Source organism: Aedes albopictus, chromosome 1 (genome assembly GCF_035046485.1).
Source record: "Aedes albopictus strain Foshan chromosome 1, AalbF5, whole genome shotgun sequence".
NCBI lineage: Eukaryota > Metazoa > Arthropoda > Insecta > Diptera > Culicidae > Aedes > Aedes albopictus.
Window position 1 is genome coordinate 44,724,269 of NC_085136.1, and position 22,239 is coordinate 44,746,507.

Below are 22,239 nucleotides of genomic sequence, written 5' to 3' on the forward strand. Positions count from 1 at the left end.
GACTGGGGATTACAGCCAAGCAGTTTGCTTCTGAAATTGTGTGATGTGTTGCATATTAAAACTGATTCAATATTAGGCTGACAAATGGTAAAAAAAAACTGTGATGCGACGAGAGCGAACCATTTGTAAATGATTTACTTTACCCTGATCCGTCGCTTCGTGTACTGAGTACGCAATCTATCATTAAAACTCACTTGCTGTGCACAATGCAATAGAAGCGTGGTTTGGTACATATACTGAGGACTAAGTATCGCGGCGTGATAGAAATTTAATGTTTTTGATCAGATAATTAAGTGTTTTTACATTATTCCATGGAATAAACCTAGTGTGTCGTTCCGCTGACTGTTTACAGACCGATCCATACAGAAAGGCCCCCCAAGCCAATGATAATGTTATTAATTATCCCGCACCCATACTCACCAAATTAAGCAAATAAACATTGGTGACGGTTCGCATCCGCTTGTTCTGGGCCAGCGTCAGGATCACCAGCAGGTTGCCCACCACCGACAGCAGAAAGATAACCGCATAGAGCGGAATGATGAGATTGTTTTGGAACGTTGAATCTCCGCCTCCCCCTCGGCTGCCCGCTGACGTTGCACTGGGACTGCTCGCCCCGGTGGGAGTTGAGCTGGCTGCGGTGGTGGTGGCGGCGGCTGTTACCACGGCGGCACTGGCTCTTCCCCGAAGGGACAGCTCGGCCATGATGTTGCGTATCTGACCCAGCGAGGACGTCAGGTTGGTGGTAACGGCGGCGGCGGCAATGTGGGAAGTCGTGTAAACATTTTCACCATCGCCGGCCAACATCAGGGACGACAGTTCGGCCATGTTCGACGGCAGTTGGGTTGGGACGGCGGCGGCGGCGTCGTCGTAGTGGTAATGATGTCCCAGCAGCAGCTGTTCGGTTATGGATTTCGTCTTGAGGAAACGGTCGTACTGAGTCAGCTGGCTGTTCGGTCCGGTCGTCGGTGGAGGTGATCTTAACTCCACGCCGTATACGAACGGGGATTCGGTCATTGTTCGGAAGGGGTTTTGCTCAGGCTCGCCACGTGCCGAGCTTCATCAATGAGACACGGTGATGCACTCTGAAAAAAAGAAAAAGAAAAATAGTTTTTGTTCAGGCTGGTGTTAAATACACAGAATGGTACAATTTTGTGTCTTCCAACACAAACAATGGTATTACCTGAAGAAAAATTCATTGAAGAATTTTCTAAAAAACTCTCAAGAGAATCTTCGAAAAATTCCTCTAGATATTCCCCGAGTTCCTTGAAGAAATGCCTACTTTATTCTCTATTGTAGTCCCAGGATATCTCCCTAGAAAATTCTCCGGGGAGGACTTCTCTGGAGAATTACCTGACAAATTCCCAGAAAATTCTTCTGAACAATTCCTAGAATAATTCCCAGAGAGGTTTCTCGAAGTATTCTTTGAGGTATCTAATTCCCTAGAAATCATTTGAGAAAGTTTGTGAGAAGTTCTATGAATAGGTAATTGAAGAAAAACCTTGATAAATTCTCTAAGGGATTCCCTAAGGGGCTGTTCATAAACCACGAAGACCAAATTTTGGACATCTAAGACCCTCCCCTTACCCTTCGTAAACTTTGTCAATACAAAAAATTTGAAGATTTTATGGAGCGTGGACTTTGGTCAAACGCACATCCCCCCGTGGCTTCTGAATGGTCCCTAAGGATTACCTATTTTTTTTTTCGGAAAGTCACATGACTTCTGAAACTGTCCTGATCCTTTCAAAAATTTATGGAAAAAAATTCCTAAGAATTTCCTAAGGAATCCTTTGGAAGATTGCCTAAAAACCCTGATAAATTCCTGAAAGATTTTTTTGTGGAATTTCTTGGGAAGTTTCCTAGCGTCTCTAAGAAAGTTTTCAGGATTTGCAGGAGAAACTCGTTAAAGAACCTTTCCTTAGTTTTTTTTTTGAAGAATTGCCAGAAATCATCTTTGAGGAATGTTTTAAGAAATTCCCTAAAATTTTTTGAGCAGTTTTTAAAACATCCCTTAAAAATTCCATAGAAAATTGCATTGGAAAATCTCTAAAAAAATCATTCGGGTGTCTTTGCGGAATTTCCTTTGATGTTTCTTGTGAAATTTTAATAGTTGTTCCCAAAAGATTTTCTGAGCAATTCCCAGAGGGCTTTTTCAGTAATTTCTGCAGAAAAGCCTTAAAGAATTCCATGAAGAATTCTCTGAGGTATGCTATGGGACATAATTCAATATTTCCTGATATATTCCCAGAGAAATTAATTGTGAAAAACCAAAGAAATTCCCGGGGGTGATTCTCTGATGCATTCCCTGAGAAATTGCCAGCGTCATGCTAAGAGCAAAAAAAAAAACCTGAAATTTCTTTACGAATTCCTCTAGGAACATCTTCTGAATTTCTTCCAAGTATTTATTCATGAATTGCTCTAAGGATTCTTTCAACAATCCGTCCAGAAATTATTGAAGAAATTAATGTCATCAGATTTTTTTCAGGTATTGCAACAAAAAATCTTCCAGGAACTCGTTTAGAAAACTCTTCTGGGATTTCCTAAGCAATTCCTCATGGGATTGTTTCCGGGATTCCTCCTGGGGTTTCTTCGAGTATTTTTGCAATACTTCCTCCAGGGAGTCCCTTAAGAATTCCTTCAGAGATTCCTTCATGATTTCCTCCAGGGATTCACTCGGGGTTTTGTTTTGGGATTTTTTTCAGGTTTACTAAAAAAAATTGCAAGGATTCTTCCGAAATCTCTTGGGATTCTTACTCTCACTTCTTCCTCCTGGAATTAAATCAGGAATTCCTACAGGAATTGTTAAGGAATTCTCAAAGGAATACCTCTTGAAATTGCATCTGGTATTCGTCCTGGGGTTTCTTCAGGGATTCCTTCAGGTATTGTTTCAGGAACTGCTATTGTGATTCCTCTACCCGAGCAGAAGGGAATAACAACAGCATAAGGAGCAGTGTTATTTGGGCAAAATAAACTGAATAATAATATCGATTATTTTGAAGTTATTACCATAACATATTGTGTTATAAAACTTGTCTGTCATAAGCGGCAAAATAACAAATTCCATAACAAAAAATGTTCCTGGAAAACCATTTCAATAACTTGTTTTGTTAGTTTCAATAACAACTTAATAACAGTGAAATTGGAAAATATTTCAATAACAAATTTTGATATTAATATGTTATTGACAAAAATCAGAGAGCAGAATTTGGTATGATATCAAACGCGTTACTAAATAAGTTATAATACTTATTATATAAAACTATTCGCTTTGTCTCACAAACCCGCCAATAACATGAGGTTCATCACTCTGACGTAAGAAATATTTTGAAATGATCGAATTATACTATATTCAGCTTTTAATTGATTCTAAGAGATTTGAAGTCGCAAGATAATCGAACTTTAATAATTTCTTTATTATCAAATACGACGAGCTTCGATTTCCACCTGTAATTTATAAACAGTTATACTTTAATTTTTTTAGAGCACGTGTGACCTTTGTTTTTTTTCAGCATAGAACCTGAAGAATTTTTTGAATGCTCAACAGTTTTGCAGAATTTTTTTTGGGATATTGGAAATATTGTACAGATTGTTTTAATTCCTCCGATTTTTCCCTGGATTCAAGAATTATGTCGAATATTCGCCCTGGGTTCTACAAGAATTCCTCCAAAAATGTTGCTTTAATTTCTCCTGAACTTCCTCTGATGATTCCTACAGGACTTTCACCAGAAATTTTCGCAATATTTTTCTCTAAAATTCCTCTATTTATTTCTCTAAGGATTCCGTCAAAAACTCCTTTTATGTTTATCAAATGACTTTGTCATAAAATTCTTCCAAAAATTTGTCGACAGATTTGGTCATAAACTTTTTCATGAATGACTCCAAAAATCTTCCAGAAACTTCTCCAAGAGTTCTTTGACGGAATCTTTCATGGATTTTCAAAGACTCCTCTAGAAATTCCTCCAGAATCCTGCATAGAATCCCTTTAAGGTTTTCTTCAGAGTTTCCTGTGATCATTAGTCCTGAAGTTCATCTTAAGATTTCTTTGAAAATTTCTTTGAGGATTTCACCATGAGTTTTTCCGAAGGAGTTTTTCAAAAGATTCTGTCAAGAAGATTGCTCAGAAGAATTAACTACGGAGTTTCTAAGAAAATTGCGCCAGTAGTTCTCTTGAAGACTTCTCCAGGGATTTATCGAAAGGTTCTTCCAGAACTGCCAAATGCTTGTCCGAAAATTATTTAAGGAATTCTTAAAAGGAGTTGTTCAGGAATTTCCTTTATAACTGAATACAAAAATGGAACAACACAAAGGGACATGTCATAATTGTCGAATTGTTGCTGTGATTTCAAGACTTGTTACTGGTGTGCTATTGCTGATAAGTTGATCAATAGGACAACAATAACTAAACTTGTACTTCAACAAAACATGTTATTTAAATGTAATTTAGTTAATGTATATCAATAGCTTGATTCTAACAAAATGAGATTGTCCAACAAAATTTGTTATGGAAAGACCATGCCTTAATAATTTAATAATAACAAAACAAGATATAAAAACAGGTTATGTGATTTCGTAGTTATTAACCTGCTATTCTCCTCTGCTCGGGTAGGAGTTCCCCACAATCTCTTCCCAGGAATGTTCCAGAATTTTTCAAGAATTCCTTCTGCGTTTTCTTCAGTACTTCCTCCTGGGATTTCTAAAGAAAACACTTCTAGAGTACCTCCCAGGATTCCTCCAGAGATTTCTCAGGGAATTTCTGCAGGGATTGCTCTGAGAAATCCAAAAAATCCTCCAGAGATTGTTTGTAGGATATTTTTCAGGAATTCCTCTAGGAATTCTTCTAAACAATCCTCCAGGAATTCCTCTGGAGATGGCTTCAGAAGTTCCTTAGGATATTCCTCCATGAGTTCCTCCAGGCATTCCTCCATTAACTTCTCCAAGGGTTCCTTCAGGAATTGCTCCAAGGATTCCTCCATGAATTCCTCTAGAGACTCTTCCAGGAATGCCTCTAGAGATTCCTCCAGGAATCTCTACAGGCATCCTTCCAGAAACTTCTTCTAAGATTCCTCCAGGAATTTTCAAAGATTTTTCTAGGGGTTTCTGCTGAAATTCGTACAGATTTTTTTTCCAAGGATTCCCCCAGGCATTCCTTCAAGTATTCCTGCGGAAATTTCTCCATGAGTTCCTCTAGCGATTCCTGTACGGGTTTCCCCAGGAAATCTCCCAGGGCTTTCTCCAGCAATTCGTACACGAGTTTATTCCAGAATTTATTTGAGAATTCCTCCAGGGATTCCTCCAGAAATTGGTTCAGGAATTCCTACAGGTATTCCAACACAAATTCCTACAAAAAAAAACCTCCAGATATTCCTCCAGGTATTCTTCTAGGCATTCCGCCCTTTCAGATTCTTTCCAAGAACTCCTTCTGCGATTTCTTCAGTACTTCCTCTGGGGGGTTCTTTAGATAATTTTCCATGAATTCCTTCAGAAATTCCAACAGCTAATCCTCCAGGAATTGCACCAGGAAATCCGCTTCCTCCCTTAAAAAATGTTCCAGGAATTCCTCCAGGATTTTTCGCAACTATCTCTACAGGAAATTCTCCAGAGATTTCTTCAAGAACTCCTTCAGCTGTTCCTCTGGCGATCCCTCCAAGGATTCCTCTAGGAATTCCTCTGCACAACCCTTCTGACTTTCGCCAGGAATTTCTTAAAGATTTTCGGCAGGCATTGCTCCAGGATTTCCTCCTGAGATTTCCCCAGGAATTGCTTTAGGAATTCCTGTAGGAATTCCTTCAGGCTTTCCTTCGATGATTTCTACAGGAGTTCTGCCAGAGATTCTTCCAGTAATTGTGAGAGGGATTCGTCCAGGAGTTTCCCCAGGAACTTGTGCTGGAATTTATCCAGGACTTTCTCCAGTTGTTTCTCCAATAATTCTTCAAGAGATCCCTACAGGCATTTCATTGTGAATTCCTGCAGGAATTTCGACAGTTATTCCTCCGGCAATTCCTTCAAGAATTTATCCAGGAATTCTTCCAGGGATTCCTGCAGGAATTACACTAGGAAATCCTCCAGGAAGTCCTCAAGCGATTGAGAGACAAACCAGCCAGCATTTCTTCCAAGGATTGTTTCAGGAATTCATCCAGGAATTTCTCCAGGGATTTCTTCAGGAAAATCACAGAAATTCTCAAGATATTCAGAAATACCTCCGGGGGATTACTCCACAGGAATTTCTCTTAGTGTTCATCTAGAGGTTCCTTCAGTGGTTCATTGAGAAATTCCTACAAGGATTCCGCCAGAAATTGCTCAAGTGAATTGTCCAGATATTTCTCAAGGGATTTCTCCATGATTTCCTCCAGGAATTCTTTCAGGAATTCCTTTAGAACTTCCTCCATGCATGCCTCCAGGAATTCCCTCAGAAATTCCTCCAGGCATTTCGCCAGGTTTTCGTTCAGGAATCCCTCCATGTCTCCCGCCAGGGATTTTTCCAAGAACTCCTCCATGGGCTACTCCGAGAATTCATCCAAGGGTTACTCTAGGAATTTCTCTAGTGATTCTTTCAGTAAATCTTCTCGTGAAATTTTATTCAGGAATTTCTCCATGGATGTCTCTAGGAATACCTGAAGACGTTTTTGAATTACTCCAGGAATTCCTAGAGAAATTTCTCCAGCGAGTTGTATTGATATTTTTTAAGATAATTTTAAAGGGATGCATACAGGAGTCTGGGATTTCTTCAAGAACTCCTCCAGAGATTCTTAGAGGAATAGAGATTCCGGATATTCCCAAGTTGCTCATAAGCATAATCAAACTGGATGATTGATTACTGAAAGAACTTATGGAAGACATTTTCAAAAAATCTTCGGATGGGTTTCCATTATGTTGGAGAAAATGTTCAAGGACATCCTGAAGAAAATCCATTCATTTGTAGATTTTAACAAAACATATGAGCTCCTGAAGAAATATGGTACAAGTAAAGAAAAATCCTTAATCTTCCAGAAATTGGCCTCCGCTATCAACACTGCGTTGATTTGTGTAGAACAGGCTTTTTTCAGCGTATTGTACGAGAAAACAGCGTACTGATGAAGGGGTAAAGAATGATTTTAGAATATAATGATATGACATTCAAATTCTCCGTGTTGCATTAGTTATAAAAGTTAGTAGGTATAATTTTGCTAAGGGTGCTCGCCCCCCTGACTGAAAATTTGGCTATGCCCTTGGTGGTTGCCCGAAGCATTTTCTTACAAACTTCCTGAGATATTCCGGAATAATTTAAAAATTTACCACCATAGATAGTCCCTGGAAATTTCCCAAAATTACTTCCTGAATACCTTAAGGAGCTTCACAATAAGTTTTCTGAAGATTATATTTTTTATTTTTTTTTCTCCCAGAAGTTGGCTGAGAATAACCTAAGTGTTTCATTGGGTATTTCCTTGAGAGTTCCCTGAGGAATTCCCCGATGATTTCCTCGAGGAATTTCCTGAAGAAATCCGTGAGGATTTTTTTAATTATATGTGAAATTTCATGAGTATTTTTTTTTTAAATTAACAATTCCACGAGGACTTCTCTGTAAAAGTTCTGATGAATTTCCCTGAAACATTTTCCTAACATTTCCTTAGGGAATTCCATGAGATTTTTTTTGGAATTGTCTTAAGAATTTCTTTGACGTATTACATGGGAAAATAGCTGAAAAATTCCAAACCTTCGAGCAGGATTGTGTAAGTTATTTAAGGTGTTGCATGGGAAACTACAATAAGAATTCCCAGAAACATTGCCTTGGGAATTACCGGAGGAGCTCTTTCAGTAAGAAAATCGCCAGGAAAATTATCCAAGGAAGTCCTTGAGTACTTAATTGCTTGCAAGACTCCCTGAGAAAATCCCTAAAGTTTGTACTGAGGAATTTCCTGAAGATTTTTCTTCATAATTTTCTTGGAATATTCTTGAATTTCCCTGAGAAGTTCCCTGGAAAACTCTTGGTAAAAATCTTGGAGAAATTGTCCGTGGAATAATTTAAAGAGTGTTACGTCTGCTTGTCTGTGCTGAAGAGTTCTCTGGGAAATTCTCCTATCTCACCGTATAAAAAATCTTATGTCAGTTGGTATAGTATTGGCTTAGTTACAATCTTAAATTCACACATATTTGTGATCGGTCAAGTGACAGCCAGTTCGCGTACTAAAGCTTAGCTTACCATCCAACCTTTTCACGGAATATATCGAATCTATAGAGCAGTTATCGTCAAGCCCGACGTAAAACGGTAGAATAAACTTAAAGTTTGCCGCAGATAGGGAAGTGCATTAGTAAGAACTTGTAACAGAGCTAGTAAATCTGTTTTAATTTATTGTGAGGTGTTTCCACCGCAGATACAAACACATCAAGTGGCATTGCCTCTTGACCCGTTGGAGTGCGTTCGCAAATAAACTGTTATACTCATCAGGCGGGTACAGTTGAGTCTCCTACAACAGGTGGGAAAGAAACAGCAAAACAAAGTGCGCTTCTTCTAGGATGGCCTCCAGCAGTGGAGGGCTGTATGGCTTTCCACCGTTGTTAAACTCTGGTCAAAATGATGCTGCATCGCTTTACCTTACCGTTAGTTGTCCAAATGGCTCGCTTAGCGACAAGAACATTTTTCTTGTGGACAAATCCATCCGGGCATGCGCGACGGTACAAGAAGTGCGGAAGAATTTCGTCGCGGGAACGTACACGGTCAAAGTAGCTTCATCACGTCAAGCAGAACAGTTGAAGAAATTAACCATGCTCGCTGATCAGACACCGGTATTTGATGACACAACCAAAAACACGTCCAGAGCCGTCATTACATGTCGCGATTTGAAGGGAATCCCAGAAAAAGAAATTGCAGAAGAAATGACGAGTCAAGGAGTACTTTTGGCTCGACACTTCAAGCGCAAAGTCGACAAAGACCGGGTGGATACGGGATCTGTACTCCTAACATTTAACAGAAGTATGCCTCCAGAAAAAGTGAAGGTTGCATTCCATGAAAAAGTCCCAACTCGTCAATATTACCCTCCTCCGACCATCTGCTATGAATGCTTTACGTACGGTCATGTTGCATCAAAATGCAAAGTCCCTAAGTGCTGCTTCAACTGTGCCGAACAGTTTCACGGTGAGGGAAGCTCTTGCCCAAACCCTACTAAGTGCAAACATTGTGAGAGGAATCATCCCTCTACAAGCCGCGTGTGCCCTGTCTGGAAGAAAGAAGAAAGTATAGTGCGGTTGAAGATCGATAGAAACATATCTGCTGTGGCTGCCCGTAAGCTGATAGAAGGAAATGGTGCAACAAAGTTTAACGAAGTCGTAACAGCCGGTCTATCCAGTGATTTATTGAAAAAGGAAGAAGAATTGAAGAAGAAAGAAGAAGAAGTTAAACTGAGAGAAGAAGAATTGAAGAATAAAGAAGAAGAAGTGAACAAGAAGATGAAGTTGTTATAGGAAAAAGGAAGCCGTACGGATCGCAGTTTAGAAGAGAAGAACCGCGAAATTGAAGAAAGGATGCTGAAGATGGAACAAATGATGCAACGCTATGTTCAAACCATCGAAGAGCTGTCGAAAAAGATTGAGAGCAAGGATACCTACATTCGTGCTCTGGAAAATAAAGTCAAAGCCCATAAAATCATCACTAAAACAGTTGACTTTGCAGAAGAGTCATCTACATGCGCTGTCACACAAGAACTCAAACGCCCAAGGAAAGGTCGATCTAAATGTGCTGTAATTTCTGAGAACACCGTCAATATTTCTGAGTCAGATTCATCCGACTCAACGACTCCAACTGCTAAAACGCTACTTCTGGAAATCACACCGTCCCAAATTCCAGAATCTGAGCTATTCCTTCTGGAAGATGAGACGTCTGGCACCGGGGACTACGGACCCGCATCATCTCCAACACGTTCATAGTTCAATGGAACTGTAATGGTGCGCGAGCAAAGCTCGCTGAACTACACCTCTTAGTGAATCAACATCATCCTAACATAATAGCTCTACAAGAAGTGAAATTAAGCAAAAATCATAATTTTAAATTGAAAGGGTATGAAACATTCCTAAATGCCAGAACTGCTCAGGGAGGTGGTGTAGCCCTCATCGTACTTGAGGGTTTAGAAGTAAGACATTTACGGCTGCATACCACTATCGAAGCAATTGCCTTAGAAATCAGTTTGCCATTTCGTACAACAGTCTGTTCATTGTACCTGCCTCCCAATACCGAAGTGGATAAAGCAGAATTAGAAGCACTGCTACACCAATTACCACGACCTGCTATAGTCCTAGGCGATGTAAATGCTAAAAACGGATTATGGAGCGGACAAAGTGAAGATTCACGTGGTAGGATGGTATCATCAGTACTAGAAGATCAGAACTTTGTAGTGCTTAACGATCGTATCAGGTATCAGATATACGGCTCAGGCGGTACGTTCTCCATCGAACGGGAGATTTGTGCCTCGCACTTCATAGCCAATCATCACTTACCCGAAAGGAAAAGAGGAAGCAGGGAAGGGAGAAGAAGGGTTTTGAAAGAAGGAAAACGTAGAAAAGGATAAGAGAGGCTAAATTTCATACAAGCACCCCTAATGGGATACTTATATGATTCTGTACTTCCTGCACCCCCGAAAGGATACTGGAAATAAATTAGTATCTGAAACAAAAATGATTCATTATTTCCTGCACCCCCGAAAGGATACTGGAAATAAATTAAAATATCTCAACATCTGCTATAAAATCGAGCAACCCAAAACTGGACGTTCGTTACGAAAGACGTTGAGAAAAATAGAAGAAATGCACACATGGGCTCATTTCTTTGATGAAAAGCGAGCGAAAATCTTCTGGAAGCCGTAGTTGACCATAAAATTTTGCTGCTTCAGAAGATTGAGAGAATCATCACTGATGCTACAGAAAAGCAGGCGGTGACCCTTCTCAATTGGATTGATTTTGTTAACCCTCCAGGAGTTTACCTGCATAGTAGGATTTTGAAAATTCAATCTATTCAGAATATCATTCTGAGATAAATCTTCATTCGCATTGCAAGGTATGTTCAGGCCAATGCTGTTCTGATGAAGATTGAAAGATTCTATAACGAACTTGAAATCATCTTTCGCCGTCTCGTTGATTACCATCAGCTTTTGCTTCAACCAGTCGTGGCTTTCCTGGTTTTCGAGCGAAAACCAGATCTTTCCAAATCTGAGTCCGAAGCCAAAGAATGATGGAATGAACGAGCCGGGCGACGTCTGATAAAGAAGGACATTTAGGTCCCTTAATAACTCTTCCTTCAATGTGTTATCAAATAAACCTTTCAACAACTTTATTTGAAAACGCAATGAAGCACGAGTATCAGTCACCTCTGCATCCAAGGTAAGTTTTTTACCAGATGAAGCCACCTTTCGGTTGTGCTTCTTTCTCTGATTCTTAGAGTAATTTTTACCTCTTACGTTGAATCCGGTACTTCCGCCATTAGCAGAAGTAGACGGTTTTGCATTTGCTGGTCCATTTCTAGCATACTGAATATCTTCATTTGCACGTCCAGTAGATGCTTTTGAGGAATCTTCAGCTTGCAGTCCTGAACCAGCAACAGTATTACCTACTTGCTCAGCCATTTTGACGATGCGGTTTATCGAAAATGCTCAGTAGTCGGAGGCGGCGAAAAGGAAAAGAATGATAATCTGAAATCAGAATACCCTCCAAGTCCTAAGCCAGATTCCTTGCTCACCAATACAAATTAATTGCAAAGAGAGCTTGGAGACTTTGAAGTAAATAAATAGCGTGTTAAACACAGATCATTTATTCAATTTGCGGTACACATGGAATCCCAAATACACAAAGTTTGTGCATCTGAAAGGTTCCAACGTATACTACCATTGTTGAAACAAAAAGCGTTTCACGCTAAAAAAAAAAAATCTGCACATACAGAAATAGGTCTTATAATCAATACAACCGTTGAAAAGCTTGTATATTGACCATAAAATTCCGCATTTCCTAAACACGTATTTTGCGGTTCACCAGTTAAAAAAGAGCACACTAAAATCAGTAAAGATAAAGCGAGCTACCGTTTGACTGGGGTACCGCAAAATATATATTTGGGAAACGCTGTTCCCCTAAATGCACATTGCATACGTTTATAGAACACACGCAATTCCGTCTTGATAGTATTGAACACTAATTGTCAGTACACACCTCTAATAGCGAGCTAACTATCGACATAATCGAACAGAGTACGTCGACAAAATTCTCTCACTATGAGCATACTGGCTCAAGCTAATTGCAGAGAAGATACTCTACAGAACGAAACGAGAGCACCGCAGAATTTGCAGTAATCTAGTACTTCATCACCAGCTTTATCTGTGGAGGTGATGTTTACTTCGCAATATCGTCATGCTCCTATGACAAATATAAGAACTGCGATTGTGATAAAATTTGAAAAACAAATAACATATTGTAATTTTTCAACTATCTACGCAGTATAGACGCGTAATCAGGTACGCAGAAGAGCATGTCCAGAAGAACAGCATACCCGGCATACCTATACAAGCATAGCCCAAGTTATCGTTTACTTACCTACCGCAGGGTGGTAACAGAACGCAGAATTCTCAGACTCTCATGAAGAGATTGACTGAGTTAATACTCACCTCACCAGAAGAGGAGATGAGAGTCACATACACAAGCACTTACATATCATACACGTACGTGAAAATCTAACATCAAATTGATGGCAGATATGGCTAGAATTAGAAATATATTTCACAATATTTCTTAACACTATTTACGGTATGAGCCACTGAACTTCACTTTTCCCGCAAAGACTGTGATTCAACACCACTGAACCAGTTACCCGAGGCACTGTTTATAAGCGATAGCACTAAAAAATCACATTATTTTAGATGCACCATCGCACTGGCGTCCACTACCCACGAACACCACTACCACTCCCCACTTTGTAGTGCTTAACGATGGAAGCTTAACATTGTTTCCTTATCAGGCAGAGCATAGTCCCTCCACTCCCGACATTTCCGCATGTAGTCCTGAATTAGCTAATAGATTAGACTGGAAAGTAGGTGATGATCTACATGGCAGCGATCATGCACCGATATTTGTTGGGAAGTTCTCATCAGCATCGCAACTAAAACGACGCGCTTGTTGGAAAATATCTGAAGCAGATTGGCCGACATTTGAAGAAGAAATTGAAAAAAATGTTAATCATGACCGCTTCTACAGTGTTGAAGAGTTAACTGAGTGTATTGTTAGTGCAGCGAAGAAATCCATACCGAAATCTTCTGAAGACATACCCAATCGTGCTGTTCCATGGTGGTGTGATCGTGTTGCCAACGCTGTTAAAAGGCGAAGAAAATATCTTAGGCTATGTAAACGAAAAAGTTCAGATAGAGACAGTGTAGAATTTGCAGTAATTCATGCGGAATTCCAGAAAGCTCGGAACGAGGCAAGGAAGATCATTGCTGAAGAAAAACGGAAGTCATGGGAAGAATATGTTTCATCTATCAATGAGTCAACACCTGTTAAAGATATGTGGCAAAAAATACGTACGATCAGCGGGAGACGGTCGAACATCAACATTCGTGGCATTCAAATCAACAATTCAAGTATCACAAATCCACAACAGATTACCGAGCATCTCGCATGTCACTTTGAAAAAGCATCTTCAGACGCAGCTTTTGATGAAAAATTTCGTCGAAGGAAAACCAGAGTGGATACTTCACCCGTTCACCTATCTTCAGAGGAATCAGAGTACACGAAGGAGTTTAGCATCCATGAGCTTCTTTATCAAATCGATCAACTCAGTGGCACATCTCCAGGTCCAGATGAAGTGCATAACGTAATGCTTCAGCGTCTTCCTTTTTATGTAAAAAGAAAACTGTTAGATGCCTACAACTATGTGTGGACTTCCAACGTGTTTCCATCGACATGGAAAGAAACATTGCTCATCCCAATTCCAAAACCTGGAAAAACTCCTAATGATCCCCACAACCTACGTCCCATTCATCTCTCCAGCTGCGTCCTCAAGCTCTTCGAACGGATGATAAACAGAAGGCTGATGGAGGCATTGGAAGACAAGGATATCTTTGGTCAACAACAAGCTGGCTTCAGGAAAGGAAGGCAGACTTTGGACACGTTGACAAAAATTGAACAATTTGGACGTAGAGCCGTGGCAAACAGACAACATGCTGAACTGTTATTCCTGGATATTGAAAAGGCATATGACAGAACTTGGCGTCGGCTGATTCTTGAAGGATTGTGTGAAGCTAATGTCGGAGGAAGGATGGCCAAATTCTGCTGCAAATTTCTCGAGGAACGCACATTCAGAGTTTGTTACAACGGACATACGTCATCGCTGAAAAAGTTACAAAACGGAGTCCCTCAAGGCTCCGTTCTGGCAGTAACATTCTTCTTGCTGGCAGTAAATTCGATTCGGAAATATGTTAAGGACGCTGACTTGTTGGAAATGTTTGCTGACGATATAACAGTAGGAGCTTTTAGTTCGAATGTTTTGCATACCCGCCGTAAATTGCAAAAAAATTTGAAACAAATAGAATTGTGGAGTAAAAGAACGGGTTTCAAAATATCAATACCCAAAACATTTGCCATGCATATATGTAACAAACGTTTTCATAAACGACAGCAGCCATCACTAAACTACAGAGGTGAAGTTTTGAAGTTTGTTAAAGCACATAAAGTGTTAGGAATTTGGATAGATTCACGATTATCCTTTAAACAACACGTGTCAGCTTTACGAACGGAAGGACGGAAAGTTTCAAACATATTAAAATGCTTGGGAGGAAGAGACTTTGGAGCAGATAGAACAACGATGCTTCGTATCCTTCGAGCTGTACTCCTTCCGAAGTTGTTGTACGGGATCCCCATAACTGGAGTAGCTAATTTAAAACCGTTATTTCCAATATTCCACGAAGCGATTCGGAGCTGTACTGGAGCATTTCGCTCTAGTCCTATTGAAAGTGTGTTAGCTGAATCCGGAATGCTACCACTGGACTACTACGCAAGAGAGCAGACAATTCTATATGCTGTTCGACAACTTGAAAGAAAGCGCATAGACGAAGATTCTCCTGTCCACCTCCGTGCAATGGAGTCAGCCAATTGGTTAGACCTAGATGTCCCTGCTATTGCTACTGCTGGTATTCCTGTGAAAGGAGATTGGAATGCAAACCCTAGCCACATCAGCATACCGTTTTATGGTAAAGGAAGTGCAATCACGAAGAAAACAAGGTTTTATGAAACGCTCAGGGATGAATACAATCACCGAGAACATGTGTATACAGACGGTTCAGTGAGTGAGACAGGCGTTGGTTGTGGAATTCATTATCCGAATCGTGACATGAGCATTCGATTACCTCGGGAACTCTCTATCTACAGTGCTGAAGCGTGGGGCATTCTTAAAGCGCTACAAGAGCTTTCTGTAGAAAGGTGTGCAGTGATTTTCAGTGACTCACAAAGTGTGCTCTCCGCTGTCAGCGGTACAAGTTTAAAACATCCTTGGATCGTACAAATTCGTCGCATATTAGTTGAAAGTAAGGGAAATTTACAACTTTGCTGGGTTCCGGCTCACGTAGGGATCCCTGGCAATGAACGTGCCGATGAACTTGCAAAAACCGCCATAACTCGCCCTACGCTAGAAGAATTTCCAAGGATACCGTATCCGGATTTCAAACGAATCGTTCGTCACTCCTTATGGAGAATGCGTTGCTGTGTGTGGAACGATAGTACAACGAAGCTTCGCCGAATCAAATCATCTCCTTTCGAATGGACAACGTCCAGGAATCTGCATCGTCGAGATAGTCGGGTAATAACTCGTCTACGGATCGGTCACACGGCTTCAACACATGGCCATTTGCTGACCAAAGCGGAGCCAGCACAATGTGAATGTTGTGGAGTTCCAATCACCGTGGAACACATCATAGTGGACTGCAGGAAATACGCCCAAGCTAGAAGAGACTACGGTATTGCTGATTCGCTATTCATCGCCCTTGGAGATGACATAAATGAAGTTAAGAAAACTATTCAATTTGTTAAAAATACTGATATATACCTCCAAATTTGATGTAATAATGTAATTAAGAAATCCGGACCCGAATGACTTCCATTCAGTTAAAGGGTCCGTAAAATAAATTAATAATAATAATAATAACAATCTTAAATTGTCCAAAATTTATCTTCAATCCAAAATGGTCTCGCACTCTAATTGATACCGCCCACACTGTAGATGAAGCGTAGGTAGGTGTTTCATTGACATATTGATTGTATCAAGTAAATTCCAGGGAAAAGTAAACAACTGCAAGAAAAACGTTCACTTCTGAACCGAAGGCGGTGGGTATTGCACTTCACCCTCCACAGAAAGCGCGGAAATGTTGTTCCCACGCTTTTCTATCGGATATACTTATGTGTGTATGTAATGTATGTATGGAGAGTGTCACTCGGGCTTAATCGGTTAAAGATTTCAATGTGGACTGCTTTTTACTTCAATTACCCACCCCCTATTACTGGGAACTTTGTTGTATCTTGGGAAATGAAAAAATAAAACGAAACTTCTCTGAAGGGTCATTGGAACGCACAGAAACGACTATTAGTTTTCTCTCATTATTGCGGGAAAATGTTAGTTGGTGGGAGTAAAGCCTATCACAATAAAAAACGATCGTAGGGTATGAGTTCCCTGTCTTTATCCCATGCCCATATGATAATCCCATTGCAAAAACAGATGATTACAGGTCTCATTGATTACTTCCTTTCTTGTTACCATGCAAGCTCATGTATAGCGAAAAATACAAGAAAATAAAACAAGTAATAGCGATTAAAATTTTGAGGTAGTTGAGATCTGGGAGCAAATTGCTTAAGATGGGTTCCCTTCCTTTATCAGAATAAATAAACTGGGATTGTACATTCATGGATTTCTTTGAAGAATTTATGACGTTACCATGGTTTTACCAAGCGGCTTTATTGATGTTTACTTGTTGTCCATGACACCCATGCCTCTTTAAATTTGGATTAAATTTGCATTTGGAAGTAATTAGTTAATGTGCACTGATTCCAATTAAGTTGATTAACAGCTAGAGCGACAATTAATTACAAACATGAGGAAAGATAAAAGCAGGATGGAAATGTTCACGCTGTACTTTACAGGATACGTGCAATCGCTTGGGGATATTGAAAGAATTCGCACATTATTATCTGACCAACAGATGCATGTTTGTACAGGAGGTCCAGCAGTCAATCCAAATATTTGATGCGAAAACATCACAGCCTGTCGATTAATTGAGAAAATGGTTTATATTCCTCCATTTATTCCATGAATCAATTAACGGTTTAATCAGTTTACCCATCCTAGGTATTCATCTGTTGAAAGCTCAGTAAAGCGCACCAAACGGTGCGCCATTGGCGTAACTTAATAATGGTGCCTATTAGTCCAACGCAAACCAAATAGCTCTAAATATAATCGGACGATAGCAAACTCCTACACATTTTTGGCTCCCGTTTGCGTTCCACCAAAGTGTCCTACGTATTTAGCCCTAGCTGGAGCTGAGTCATAATCACATCGCCTGAATAAATTATGATTCAATTTCATTAACAGGTTTGGCATCCGGTCCCAACATAATCAAGCCCAAGAGCATCTCGGTGGCGCAACGCGTCGGCAAAGAGCTGATTGTAACCATCCTCTAACAGGATTTGCGCCATTTCGTAACACTGGGCGTCGAAAATAGAAAAGGAAATTTGAGAAAGATGAACTTGAAGGTAATCCCTTTTTTGTCCAGTCCATGTATTGCCAACATGGACCTACACCATTTTCTTACGTCCTCAAAACTTTACCTGGTTGTTGCCCTGTATTTATTCAAAATGCTTCTCTTCCTGCTCTTAGCGTAACGCCCATATTGGGCAAATCCGGCTACTTAACTTCATGTTCAATGAGTACTTTCAAAGCTATTAACTAAGAGTTTCCTCTGTCAATGATCATTTTTTGCGTTTGTATGTGTGCATACAATTCTCGCTGAAATCAGACAAACATTTGCATATATTCTGGGATTTCACATTTTACTTTTCAGCGAAAGGAGGTTGTAGGGCCTTTCAGGGGGTACCAGGAGGTCTCAGGGACGCTTCAGGGGTCTCATGGGAACATCGGAAGTTTTCTGGGGGATTCTAGGGGGCCTATGGGCCGCTTCATGGAGTCTCAGGGGTCTCAAGGGCGTTCCTGTGGTTTCAATGGGTGCCAGAAAGTCTCAAGAGCGTTTCAAGGGGGTTTCAGGGAGTTGCAAAGGGTACCAGAAGCATACCTGGAAGCACTTGATAATTAGAAGACACAGAATGATGGTTAATTGGCAAGCTAAGCTGGTGGGATTCGAACAAACGACTTCGTATGCGCTCGACCGGCGCTTTAACCAACTAAACCACAGACCTGGTAACGATTATGCGGAATAGAAGCCAAACTGACTCCGAGCCCACACCATGAACAGCTCCTATTTTCACAATTCCGTCTCTCTTTCGGCTAAGATGCCAACCTCTGACTGACTCTTCAGGAGTTTCAGGGAGTTTCAGAGGGGTTCCATGGGACTTCAGGGGCCCATCAGAGGTTCTAAGGTGCCGTACAGAGAATCTTAGGAGAGTTTTAGCTTAGGTTTAGCGTTTTTTAAACGCCTCAGAAAGCTGTAATTCCATTGAAACGCCCCTTAAATCGCCATAATCCATATGAAATGCCTCTTAAATCTCTGGGAACGCCCTTAAGAAAATCATGAAACCGTCCTGTAACGTCCCTGAAAACCCCTTGGAGTGCCCCTGGAATGGTCTAAAACGCATCTTAAACCTCTCGGAAAGCCCTCAAAAAGGATTCAGCACCTCAATGACCTGTGGAATGCCCTGAAACGCCCCTGAAATCCAATGTAACGCCTTTAAAAGGCTCCTGAAGCTTCCCTTGAATCGCATTTGAATTTTCTTCAAACGCTTCTGGAAGACTCTTAATACTATTGAACAAAATACCTTTGAAATACTCTGTAATTCCGTGAAACCCTTGGAAACCCCCCTGAAACCTTCACAAACCCGTTGAGAGCCTCATGAAGCTCCTTGGGACGCCTTTGAAAGGCTCTTGTAACGCCCCCTTAATCAGCTCTGAAAACGTCTCAGCACGCCTTTAAAATGTTTATGAAACCTCGTGGAGCCCGCCTGAAACTCTCTGAAATGTTTTTGAAATGGCTTTAGACGCACCTGAAACCACTGTAACGCCTGTTCTGATATCCTCTGAATCATGGAAAAAATCATAGAAACACTTGAAACACCTCTGAAATCTCCGTAATCTATTTGAAATGCCACTGATACATCTTAGAACGCGTTCCTTAAACCCCCTGAAATTCTCTGAAATGCCTTGGTTAAATTGATGGACCCCTCGATTGCTAGTGGGCTGACAAGGTAACAAGACAAAACGTGATACGGTTAGGGGCTGTCCATTAATTACGTAAGGGAAATTTTACGATTTTTCGACACCCCCACCCCCCCTTGTAAGATTTTTTGTATGAGAACCCAAATATTTTTGTATGGCGCGTAAGATTTCTCAAACCCCCCCTCCCCCCATAAACCCTTACGTAATTAATGGACAGCCCCTTACCCACCATTCTCACAGGATCTATTTTGGTGAAATTTATTGTTCTACGAATTCATTCGAAAATCAATTTGAAATATATCCACAAAGAAGGTTGAAAATCGGTTAAAAATTGAGAAAGTTATCCTACTTGAAGTGAAAGCACCTTTCTTATATGTACTTGAAAATTCAAATTTTATTCGTTTGCGCCACCTCAAAATCTCAATATTTTTGGCTCAAACTCAAAGGTTTCTCTTTTTGTGTGATTTGTGCCTAGAAGAGCATACTAAAGTTATTCTAGATTTCAACAACTTAAAAAAATCGATTGTTTCTATTTTGGTGCTAACAATTATACGCTCTAAAAGAAATACGTTTCTGTAAACCTCGGGGAATCACCCAGGAAAATGTTCTGGAAATTCTCCTCAGGGAATTGCTTAAGGGAATACGCCAAGGAATTGATCAGTAAATCCCCATAAAATACTTTTTGGATTGTCCAAGGAATTCAACTGGGAATTCCTCAGAACATTCCTTAGGGAATTTCCTATCGAATTCTTCAGTGAATTCCTCGGTAAAATCTTCAGGAAATTTCCTGGGAACTCCTCAGGGAATTCCTGTGGAATCTCTACAGGCAATTCTCAAGGAAATTCCGAAACGAAATCTAAAGGAAATTTTCAAGGAAATTCCTTGGAGAATTCTCAAGGGACTTTCTCAGGGAATCACCAAGAAAACTTCTCAGGAAATTCCCAAGGCAATTTCTCAGGAAACTCCCAAGAATTACTTTCAGGAAATTCCTATGGAAATTTCCTAGGATATTCCCGAGGAAATTTCTCAGCAAATTCTCAAATAAATTTCTCAAAAAAATCCCATGTAAATTCATCAGCAAATTTCCAAAGAAACTCTTCCGGGAGATTTCAAGGAAATTCTTTGAGGAATTTCAAAGAAAATTCTTCAGGAAGTATTTAAAAAACTTCTTCAGAGAATTCTCAACGACACTCTTCAGAGAATTCCCAAAAAAATGCCTTAGAGAATTTCCAAGGAAATACCTTTAAGGAACTGTGCTCCGTAGAGAAAAGTTAAACAGTATGAGTTTGCTTAAAAAAGTAGTTGTGTTTGTTTTGATTTTTTGTATTCTGCAAATATTTCTATAATTTCTAAAGTTTTGGATAGACTTTGTTCAAATAGCGTACGAAAATATTTCCTCAAATACTTTACTGTCAAGCAACAATTCAATTTGGTTACACTACTATTATTAATATCATCTTTTTTTATTTTTTTAAATTGTTTTTTTTTTTATCTTTATTAACGAGATTTTTAGCCTGGTGCTAGTTCATCTCAGGACTATGTAAAATTGTTCAGAAACAAGAACAATTTCACATAGTCCTAAGATGAACTAGCCCCGGGCTTAAAATCTTGTTAATAAAGATGAAAAAAAATAAAAAATTACATAGTTTATACTTTTTTCACTTGTTTCGAAAGTTTCTTTTTTTTTCATAATAATATTCGACATATTTGTAGTTCGCTATCACATTTTCAGGGCAATCGCTTATAGGAGAACAATGCTACAGCATGTCAACTTTGCCCATTCTGTATGGAAATCGGCTTTCACTACTATTTTTATGAACACAACTGTAAATCTGGTAGTTTATGCTTACTTTGTCTTACTTGTTTTGCTTCATTGCCTGAGGAATACCGTTCATTTGTACGAATAATTTCAATGACATTTTTTCGCTTTTCTCCAGCCCTCACCAGCTCTTTCAATCCAAAGTGATCATGTCATATCTTTCATTTAATCATTACGATCCGTCCATAAAACTGAACCGTTTTACCTCTCAATCATTTGCTCAATTAATGTTACTACAACGATAACCGCCACGCCAACTCTCCAAGCGATAGAGCACCGGAACGGAATCTCCGCTGCTTGTCCAATCAAGTGCAATCTTTCATCTTGCTAAGTGCCCTATAGTACCCAAGCGTCTCGTGTGCACACGTGTCAAAGAGAATTGACTGTCTTCCAGGCGCTGCAATGAAGCCCTTGACTTGGCGCTGGCTTTTGGCTTGCCAGGAAAACTCCTCGCTTGTGCAGGATTGCTTGGGCGGGCAGTGTTGTCCCCGAGCAGAATTAGATAACAAGTTCATAACAGAATTGTATAGAATTGAATTTCATAAGAAAATTTTATATTCTTATTTTATAATTTTCATTTTATTTGTATTTACCTTCTAACGTTGCAGGTTATTATCGTTATTATTATTGCTTTTATTTACGAGATTTTCAGCCCCATGTTGGCTCACTATAGCTGTTATAAGCTTTATAATTTTTTTTATCTCTATATTCAGTGATTTTCTGCCTGAATAAAGAGATATAAATAAAAAAAAATAAAATAAAATATTTTTTTTTATAATTAACGTTGTTACAAAAATCATTGTAACAAAATAGCACAACCTGTTACAATTCTGTTATCTCCATCCGATCGGGTCCAAACAAGGAAGACACTGCACTGTGGCGTTGATGTCTGGCTCTGATTGGCTTATAGAAAGTGAATGCTTCTGCAACAAGGATCAAGATTCCTGCAGGTTGCTGACTGTTGCCGTGCTTGCAACAACCGACAACCTATAATGCTTGTGCGTAACTCTCAATATCATCGGAAAACGCAATTAAGTTTTCCATCAAATTC

The 22,239-nt window shown here is 39.8% G+C and overlaps 1 protein-coding gene across 1 annotated transcript in view; it reads right to left on the reverse strand.

Moving 5' to 3' along the window:
* Positions 1–22,239, reverse strand: part of LOC134284900 (uncharacterized) — a 194,001-nt gene that overhangs the window by 116,546 nt on the left and 55,216 nt on the right. Inside the window, exon 2 of the mRNA XM_062844441.1 lies at positions 421–1,082. Within this exon, the coding sequence (XP_062700425.1) occupies positions 421–1,014 (594 nt within the window). The 5' untranslated portion in view covers positions 1,015–1,082. The remainder of the gene's footprint in view (positions 1–420; positions 1,083–22,239) is intronic.